General features: G+C 53.1%; 1 protein-coding gene across 1 annotated transcript in view; it reads left to right on the top strand.

The window, feature by feature from the left end:
- Positions 1-4,130: 4,130 nt before the first annotated feature.
- LOC126530867 (uncharacterized) overlaps positions 4,131-10,498 on the top strand; it is a 9,060-nt gene continuing 2,692 nt past the window's right edge. Inside the window, exon 1 of the mRNA XM_072288092.1 lies at positions 4,131-5,012. Coding sequence (XP_072144193.1) covers positions 4,282-5,012 — 731 coding nt within the window. The 5' untranslated portion in view covers positions 4,131-4,281. The remainder of the gene's footprint in view (positions 5,013-10,498) is intronic.

Raw genomic sequence — 10,498 nt, forward strand, 5'->3', positions numbered from 1 at the left:
GTGTGACCTGATCTTTCAAAAATCTAACCACATCCATTTTGCTCTCTGTGAGGTATTCCCCTATTTATTTTCCAGGAAGGTACAAACAATATCCGGAATTCCATCAGACGGACAGTCGGCGTTCTCAATGCGTTGCATCCGATTCAGCAGTTGGAGGAGAACATTGACATCATTGATCTCATTTGGAATCACGTAATTTCCACAACGCTTTATGCTTTTGCTGCGGAAGCACGCACTTGTCTTCCTATCAGCGGAGACAGTCACGGATGAGTGCAAAACAGGTGCGTTCTCGCTCCAATGATTAAAAAGAGTGCATGCAGTTGGGGCGATGAATAACCATCCACACATCCGGCACGCATGCTGTCTGCAACCGCTCTCTCAGTTCAAAAAGGGCGGATAAAATTCGCTGAATTTCTTCACTCTGGTAGCATGCTGCGGATTCGGAAATCGCACGAGCGAGGTCGGATGCTTCTCGGCGGACCCGTTTGCTCTATGGTGGCAGCCTAGAAAGGCAGCCGTCTTGTTTCGACAAGTAGGATGGGCATCCCGGGTAGAGGGTAGGCGCTGATCGTTGGTGAATATGTGGTACTTTCAGAGAAACTTCGAGCACTCGCGCTGTCCTAGGATCCGTGTACGAAGTCTTTCGTACAAGGCACGATCCCTCGAAGTGCAGCGCGCATACCTGCATGCAATGAAATCGAAATACGTGCTACGTATGGGCCTCGTGTGAATAAAAATGAATAATCGAGTTTGCACTTCAAGGACACTACAGAAGCGCAGTGTAACGAAAAATATCTTACCTTCTTATTCTCTGTAGGAGCAAAATCCTCCCGCGGAATCGCCCTCGGCCACTTCGTGCGCAGCAGTTAGTCCTTCGGGAAAGAAAACACTTGGGCCGTTTCCCCTCTTCTGTAATTACTTGAACATGCCGGCACACAGCTCTTTTTTCGCCATGTCAAGACCGGCATACGCCGCAAAACTTGCGCGAACGGCAGCTAAATAAGACGAAAAAATCGCACAAAACTGCAGCACACACACCACACAAAGCGAATATGGCGTGCGGCGGACTTGTGCGCCGGTGCCACGAAGGAAGGAAGAAACTGAGGATGCGCCCAGACGCCACTTTATTGTGAAGCTAAGTGAAACCACCAACTAGCCCGCCATCATGTGGGGCTACTTCTCCTCTCTTGTTTACATTTCTCGCGAAAACCGCGCCGCGATGCGCGCAACCGGCTGCTCGGACGCCCCCGCCCAGCAGCAATTCTAAACGAAAGGATGTAGTCGCGACGAATCATCGCATTACCATTGCCGAAGTCATGTTGAAAGGAGTTCATAAAGAACTTCGCAATTTGGGCCGTGAGATCCAATAGGCTGCTTTTACCGGCTTTTATGAACATAAACGTGCTTTATCAGCCCAGCCAACTGAACTGTTCCCATTAACCGTAGGTACCGCCCGCTGCCCAGTTCTTGCGTGTTTTTAAAAAAGGTCATCTTTATCGCTCCCTTCTAGTTGCTTTTCTGTGCTTGGACTTCCTGGGGCTCTCAGACGGACTTGCGAGCTAGACGTCCGGCGATACGAAAAAAAAGATGCACGCATTCTCACTGCACTGCAAGGATGCACTGAAGACACACACGTACGACACACGGACCCACTTGCGATCCATCTGGAGTTTATGAGCACAAACACGTATTCTCGCTGTGGCTTGAGGAATCTCCGTGCTTTATTGAACAAACTTCGGGTGGCCGCGCATTAGTAGGACAGCGCGCCGCCGAGGAAGCAGAATGTCATTTCTGACTCCGCATTGACTGCGGCCTGAGGTGCCTTCTTCCCAGAGTAAGTGAACCCGCCGTGGTTGCTCAGCGGCTATGGTGTTGGGCTGCTGAGCACAAGGTCGCGAGATCGAATCCCGGCCACGGCGGCCGGGATTCGATCTCGCGACCTTGTGCTCAGCAGCCCAACACCATAGCCGCTGAGCAACCACGGCGGGTTCACTTACTCTGGGAAGAAGGCACCTCAGGCCGCAGTCAATGCGGAGTCAGAAATGACATTCTGCTTCCTCGGCGGCGCGCTGTCCTACTAATGCGCGGCCACCCGAAGTTTGTTCAATAAAGCACGGAGATTCCTCAAGCCACAGCGAGAATACGTGTTTGTGCTCATAAACTCCAGATGATGATCGCTGAGCACAAGGTCGCGAGATCGAATCCCGGCCACGGCGGCCGGGAACGGCGGCCTGGCCCGGCCACGGCGGCCGGGAATCCCGGCCACGGCGGCTGGGACGGGCCACGGCGGCCCGTGTACTTAGATTTAGGTGCACGCTAAAAGAACCCCAAGTGGTCGAAATTTCCGGAGTCCTCCACTGCGGCGTGCCTCATAATCAGAAAGTGGTTTTGGCACGTAAAACACCAAAAACATTTTCCCTACAGTAAGTGAAGCTTCAAGGAACCAAATTTTTGTGATAGCAGGCGCACGGTGTAGAGCAGTACGCGCATAGACCTGGCCTATGTGCGACCATGGAACAGCCATTTTATGTGTTCGCAGGCGTACGCTCTGTGGAGCCTTTTGCTCACTCTTGCAGCGCATCCACTATAACCTTCACTTCCCTGCGCTTCCTGCGCGCGCAGATAAGATACGCCTTCGGTAGGGAGGATTCGTTCCTTAATAAGTCAAAGCAGCCGCTTCTTTCCCATCTTCTCGGAATAATCGTCGACTGGCCGGCGAACGGTGCCGAGGGCAGCAAAGTGCACATATTCAGCTTAACGCTCTATCAGCACGTGTATTGTGGTACACCTGTGCAGGTGTGTATGAACCTCGAACGCGCTCTGCTTAAAACACTTCCTGCTGTCGCGATTACTGCAAGAAACAAGCAGTTGAGCAACATGTGTTTGAATATGCACAAAAGCAAGTTGTTACTGAACACGAAGTTCTAGAACCAGGATTATGCATTCTGGAAAACGTACGTTCTACGTGCCGCAAATCCGTCACGCGCTGTCTCAATCAGGAATCACTGACCTGCAAGGCGTTCATGGTACAAATTCTGAAACGCATCGGTTTCGGCCTGCGATGGCACATTAGCATCATTCCGCTGAAGAAGGCACTATTTCCCGCGGCTATTCCTTCGTCCGTTGCCATTGCCGTGGCGCGGTACATTGCGTGCAGCGTTGCATGCGGGTTCATTTCACGAGCTTTAGTTCCTCCTGTCCCCAGCAACATCCGGGAGAGCACGGTCCAGATAACACAGCGCAACAAAACACAGAGGTTAACGCAAACCTGCCCACACGACACCTTTGCCACAGTACGAAAACTACGGAGCAACACGTGTGAGCGCACAGAACCATAACAAAGCCGCCATTGCGGCCCGATAGCATGGCCGCTACAGAAAAAAAAACAAAGAAAGAAAAGCAAAAAGACGAGAACCCACGACTTCCTCCACACTTTTCTCCTAGCGCGCGGAGAGCGTAGGGCCTCTCCTCAGTTTTGAAGCGAACAGCTTCACTAGGCTAGTCAACACCGCGCTTCGCGCGAGCCGGCGTATGTCTTTCCCTCCTTCCACATAAACAACAGAGGAGAATCTGGCCCGACAAGATGGCGGAGTAACGCCGACTTCCGGCGTCACTTTAGCCTCAAAAATAGTGACGTCAGGACTTCTCAGATTTTCCATCCTCCATGCTTCCGGCCGTTACATAGAGGCCGTTAAGCTTACATGGAGCGCACTCTACCGATTAGAACGCGCTCGAGTTCGTCGTGCACTCTCGCACACCATCTGTGCACGGCCGTGTAATCCCGCCACGCATTCTATGGCCACGCTATCCCCGACGCGCAAGACAACAATGGCAAGTGCGGCGGCAGCCTCCGACTGGAAGGAAATCCTCATGCAAGGGCTGGACTTTGATCGACCTTGCAGCGCTGCACTGCCTGGCGAAAGGTGCTGGCTGAACAGTGATTTGACACACTGGAACCAAGTACTGCAGCGACTCGCGTTCGAACTCCGCGAGACAAGCCGAGGCGGCCTGCGCCTCTCTTCACTGCAGTGGCGAAGCGTGGAAATTGCCGGGGACCCCGACTCCGTGTCTCGCGATGCGGCATTCCTTGCTTCACGGCTCCTCGATCACCACGCCTGCATCGACGAACTGGCGGTCATCATCGTGGCTGACACTGGCCGGTTGGAAAAGCCTGCGTTCTTTATTAGTCTGCGTCCTTCATCGTCAGCAGGCGAATCCGTTCGAGTGATTCGCTCGCTGGAAGTTTCGGAGATTCCGTTCGAAGAAGCTCGACGCGACGGCATGCTCTACACTTTGGAAGGTGTCGACAACATCTGCTCTCTCGAAACGCTTCTCTTCCGCAGCCATCGATGCAAAACCAAGTTCACATCAGGCCTTGGAGCTCTACTACAGCGTAACCGGAACTCCCTCAAACGTGTGGATGCTATGTGCTGTGAGGACCCGATGTGTTATAGGGACTATGAAATAGTAATGGCGCCTCTAACGTTTGTAAACTTCAGCTGTTTAGGCACGTTCACAGCCATAGACAGGATCAAGCCTCTTTTGAGAGTATCGACGCATTTAACGGAACTCACTGCAAACGTTCACGGAAGTGAACTTACGATATTTGCTGGAGCCGTTGCGGCAATCAAAACTTTGACCAAGCTGGAAGTGCTGATACATAAGTCTACCCCAACAGTCCTGTTTGATGCGCTCAAAGTGAACTCAACGTTGAACTGGCTCTGTGTGAAATTTCCACTCCTAAATTCGAACTGCGAGCGGGCACTGGCGTCTGCACTGCGCACGAACACGACCCTCAGACACCTGAAACTCGGCGGTTTTCAATGTACGTCCAGCCTGGCCCATCTGGCAGCAGCACTGTCAGACAATGCCAGTCTCAAGTTTTTGGAATTGGACACTTTCTCTCTGCAGATGACAAGAATCACAGGGCTGTGTCGTGCTTTTCGTACAAACAAGACGCTGGAGACGTTGGCGCTTAGACTAAACAGTGGATTCGGTACCTGCGGAGAAAGGTATGGCTCGATCAACACCTTTTTTGTTGCGATATTAATTATACGTTGGTGGCACTGGGATCAAGAACACGCCAGTGGGGCCGGGGGCTTGCAGCTCAGCGCGCGGCTCCTTTAGCCCGGCCGTGCGCTGGTGGGTTGGTCGAGATGGTTGGCGGCAGTTATACCGGTGTGACAGGTACACTTCTGATCGGGATCGGGGCCAATCCAGATTGCGCTTGACCCGAATGGATTGTTGCTACATGGTCATTTGCAATCGCGATATTCCGGGATACGGATCCAGACGATCGCTATCAGTGAATCGTGATCAATAGACCTCTTGATTGCCATCGCAGGCTCACGTCTGCGCCCTTTAGCCTAGTATTCTCATAACGCTAAAAATAAAAAGTGAAGGCAGCTCGATAAAAAAAAAACGCTAGAAACCTTTTTATCAGCAATAGTAAGCTGTAAAATTGAAATCTTGTCCAAATTTAGCTATACTTCGCGAATCTGAATTTGCAGCCAAGGCAGTTCTGAGAGTTGCCGGTGTTGGGGTCTCGGTGCTGACGCCCGTTATTGCCAATGGGTCGCAAGCCCCAAGGGTAGCGTTGGCCTGGCGGCCTGGGGCACTGGAAGCATCCGAAGGTCCCGGCAAAGCAAGAGTAGACTGGTAACAGAACAACTTGTTTATTCTAACATAGCAAAAGAGCGGCCGGTCAGGTCGACCGAAGTGGAGAGACGGGAGAGCACGTAACTCAACAGTACAAATCGGAGCCTCTCTCCGGCGTCCGGGGGCAGCTGCTCTTATACTCTCGGCGTCGTGGGCAAGAAGGAAGGTCACGGGAAGAGCCCACGCGACGGCGGAGCACGGAGCCCACGCGACGGCGGAGCACGGAGCCCACGCGACGGCGGAGCACGGAGCCCACGCGACGGCGGAGCACGGACGAGCTGAGAGACATGTTGAGACGAGTGTAGTGACGCATCGCCAACCCGCCGACGGACAGACCTCCTGGCTCCTCTCTTGGGGAGCTCCGCTCCCCGGCTGCCGCGCTTTGACAAGCGTGGGCACACACACACACGCACACACGAAGACACGTGGCACTGAAACACGCCTGGACACGCTTGGCGGGGAGGCGTTGCGGCGGCGTCGAACGGGCCAAAATGTCCGCCCCTTTGAACGAAGCCCCGGCGTCCGTTGCATCCGCGCCGGCATTACCGCGCGTTGTAGGCGAAACGTAACAGACCGCCCCGCCGGGGGAAGGAGATCCCGATGGTCAGGGGACTGCATCCGCTGTCCGGAGGGATGTCGCTCGATGATGCTCATAACCGAAGTCGGGCGTCCTTTGGCGTCTCTTGAGCGCAGCGCACAGAGAAGGCCTCGTTCTCACGTTCAGGTTCACACAGGACACTGCAAAGTGACTTCGGGAGAGTTGACATTTTTGTTCTCGTTTCCGGCAAGCGTTAGAACTACGCCGAAAGTCAACCGCTCAGTCAGCAAGCACGGCACAACCCTCACTAAGCCCTGCCAGGCTCTTTCCCCTTTTATACTGCTGCCTAGTTCCTTACAGTAGTTTAGCAGCAGTCAGAACGCGTCCACAAATCGGAAAATTGCACTAGAAAGCACATCATCACTTTGAAACACTACACAAAAGCAATAAGTTAAAAATCCTGCCTCAGGAAGAAAAACATCCGTAACAAGCAATTTTGAGGCTGATTCCCACGTTAGGGGCTTCGACTTAAGCCATCGGCGTTACCGTTGAGACTCCCCTTTTTGTAACGCACCTCAAAGGAATATTGTTGCAAAGCGAGGCTCCAGCGCAGGAGGCGGCCATTTTTGGGAGAGATGGTCTGCAGCCATTGGAGAGGGCAGTGATCCGTCTCAATGATAAACCTCGAGCCAGCTAGGTAACATGACAATTTCTGAACGGCCCACACGATACACGCACACTCTTTCTCGGTGGCGCTATACGCCTGCTCACGACTCGTCAGCTTACGACTAGCATACAGGACGGGGTGTTCTACTTCTCCATTTTCCCGTTGGCACAGTACAACGCCCATGCCTCGCTCACTAGCATCACACTGAACAACGAACCCTTTTGTGTAGTCGGGCGATCGTAGCACAGGCTGGCTTGTTAGGGCGCTCTTTAGGGCGCTAAAAGCTCTTTCCTTTGTCTCATCCCAGACGACTGTTTGCGACTCTGTCTTTCTTAGAGCATCCGTCAAGGGAGCCGCGATATCAGAGTACCTGGGGATGTACCTCTGATAGTAGCCGGCGACACCTAAGAACGACCGAATATCGGTCTTCGTGCGCGGTTGCGGGAAGTCTCGCACAGCGGCCACCTTTATTTCAGAGGGGCGGCGACGACCCCGACCAATCACGTGTCCGAGGTAGACAACCTCGGCCTGTGCTAACTGGCACTTGGGAGCCTTGACTGTCAAGCCCGCATCGCGCAGGCGGGTTAGCACTGCCCGCAAGTGCGCCATATGCTCAGGCCAGGATGCGGAGAATATCGCTACGTCGTCTAGATACGGTAAAGCGAATTCTTGCTGTCCCCGCAACACTTTATCCATGAGGCTTGAAAAGCAGTATGGCGCGTTCTTCAAACCAAAACTCAAAACTTTAGGACGGAATGTCCCCATTGGTGAAATGAACGCCGCATACCTACTAGCCTCTTCTGTAAGTGGAACCTGCCAATAACCCCTGACAAGATCTAGGGTGGAAATAAACTGAGCGCTACTCACTCTCTCAAGGCGCTCCTCGATGTTAGGGATCGGATAAATTTGATCCTTAGTGATGGAATTAAGCCTGCGGTAGTCGACGCAAGGACGAGGTTCCTTGCCCGGTACCTCAACTAAAATCAAAGGGGAGGTATAATCACTCTCACCCGCTTCAATAACACCGAGCTGTAGCATTTTCTTTACCTCAGCCTCCATAATATCGCTCTGGCGGGGTGACACCCGGTACGCCTTGGATCGTACTGGCTCTGGGGAGGTAAGTTCTATGTCATGAGTAAGGACAGAAGTCCTACCAGGCCTCTCAGAGAACAGACCTTGAAACTCTTGTAAGAGCTGGTGTAGTTCGGTTTTCTGCTCAGGCGACAGCGATGCTTTACTTATTAAGTCACTAATGACTTGATCGGTGTCTTTCCTGTTCGTCACTGAGCCTAGTCCCGGAAGCTCGAGCGGAAGCTCTTCTAACTTTCCCGCATCGGGAATTTCCTCTCCAGTATCTGGTGCCTTTAACGCTACAGGCTCAATTTTATTCCGTTCGGGCGTGCTCTGAATACCAGCTTGCTGCGCCTCTGACCCTTTCTCATCGTTCAACAACGTCGGCCCCGCAACTACCGCCTTTGCAGCGAGCTCCCGAACCTTCGATCTGGTTAAGGCCTGAACGCTAGCCTCACCAAACAAAAGCCCCTTCTCGCGCAGGAGGTGATCGGACCTGTTCGAAAATAGGTACGGGTACTGGGGGGGCAGCATAGATGACACTGCGGCCTCCGTCTCAAGTGCTCCGAAAGGTCCTTCAATAAGCACTTTTGCTACCGGCAGACACACGCTATGAGCTTCCACTGCTTGCTTGATCCATGCGCACTCGCCCGTGAACATATCGGGTTCTACGTAAGAGGGGTGAACGACATCCATCGTAGCTGCGGTATCGCGAAGCACTCGGCACTCTTTCCCGTTCACGAGGAGGTCTCGCATGTAAGGCTCGAGAAGCTTCATGTTCTCGTCAGTGCTGCATAAAGACAAAAACACGACTTTTGGTTTTGTTTCTGGACACTGCGCCGAAAAGTGACCCGGCTTCTGGCACGTATAACAAACGCGCGCTTGCCTCGTCTCGAACCGCTTTCTGCGTTCGGCTTCGGTTGCCGCCGTCTCCGTACGTTCGGTCGGACTGCTTTCACTCGCATCCGAACTACGTGTGTCCCCCTTTGCTCTCATGGGCGTGAACTTTGGCCTCTCAAACTTGGAGCCAAATTCACCCTTTTGACCGTCCTTAGCTCCACGAGCCCGACGCGTCACAAACTCCTCGGCTAGCTCAGCGGCTCTAGCCACCGTACTAACGTCTGGCCTATCCAAGACCCAGTACCGCACGTTCTCAGGTAACCGACTATAAAACTGTTCTAGCCCGAAACACTGCAGAACTTTCTCGTGGTCACCAAACGCTTTCTCTTCTTTGAGCCACTCCTGCATGTTTGACATAAGCCTGTAGGCAAACTCTGTATATGACTCACTTTTGCCTTTCTCATTTTCCCGAAACTTCCGACGGAACGCCTCCGCTGACAGCCGGTACTTTTTTAGCAGACTCGATTTCACTTTGTCGAAATCCTCTGCCTCCTCTCTATTCAAGCGAGCGACTACGTCGGCCGCCTCGCCGGGTAGCAAAGTGAGCAAGCGCTGTGGCCACGTTTCCCGAGAGAACCCCTGCTTCTCGCACGTTCGCTCAAAGTTAACCAGGAACAAACCAATGTCCTCTCCAAGCTTAAACGGCCGCATCAGGTCAGTCATTTTGAACAATACTCGTTCTCCTGCACCGTGTGCCTGACTTCCATTACGAGCGCGTTCCATCTCTAACTCGAGACGCTTCATTTCCAAAGCGTGTTGACGGTCGCGCTCTCTTTCTTTCTCTTGTTGCTCTCGTTCTATCTGTTCTTTTCGTTCGCGCTCATCTTTCTCTTTCTGTTCTTTAAGTTCACGCTCCTGTCTTTTTGCCGTCTCCCTCTCCTCAATGGTCTCAAGGCATTCCGACAGCTCGTCATCCTCAGCTTCTAACTCAAGAATAGCCCTTAGCAGTTCTGGTTTTCTGAGTTTGTCTGAGACATCCAGACCCAACTCTCTTGCAAGCTCCAGCAATTTCGGTTTGCGCAACGACTTCAAATCCATGGCTGCTCTGAATGCTGCTTTCTCTACTGCCTACTATTGTCTTGCCGCAAACTAACCCGGCAGCAACGACAACCACAATTACCAGCTCTGTTTCTGACACTAACAAAAGCCTGGCAAAACTCAGAAGAAGAAAGTCCCGCACTCACCAAACCTCGCAGCCAAGAATTCCGCGCAGTCGTTCCGCTGCAGGCAGCCAGTCATCACACAGGGCTCGTTGCACTGCTCCCGGATGGTCGTTGTGCTGCTCAGCATACAGTCAACCGCATCTCTTCGCTGCTGGCCTCCGTTGTCGCGATCTCACCGCTGGCAACTAGCTGTTGGGGACTCGGTGCCGACGCCCGTTATTGCCAATGGGTCGCAAGCCCCAAGGGTAGCGTTGGCCTGGCGGCCTGGGGCACTGGAAGCATCCGAAGGTCCCGGCAAAGCAAGAGTAGACTGGTAACAGAACAACTTGTTTATTCTAACATAGCAAAAGAGCGGCCGGTCAGGTCGACCGAAGTGGAGAGACGGGAGAGCACGTAACTCAACAGTACAAATCGGAGCCTCTCTCCGGCGTCCGGGGGCAGCTGCTCTTATACTCTCGGCGTCGTGGGCAAGAAGGAAGGTCACGGGAAGAGCCCACGCGA

The sequence above is a fragment of the Dermacentor andersoni genome, chromosome 5 (assembly GCF_023375885.2).
Source record: "Dermacentor andersoni chromosome 5, qqDerAnde1_hic_scaffold, whole genome shotgun sequence".
Taxonomy (NCBI): Eukaryota; Metazoa; Arthropoda; class Arachnida; order Ixodida; family Ixodidae; genus Dermacentor; species Dermacentor andersoni.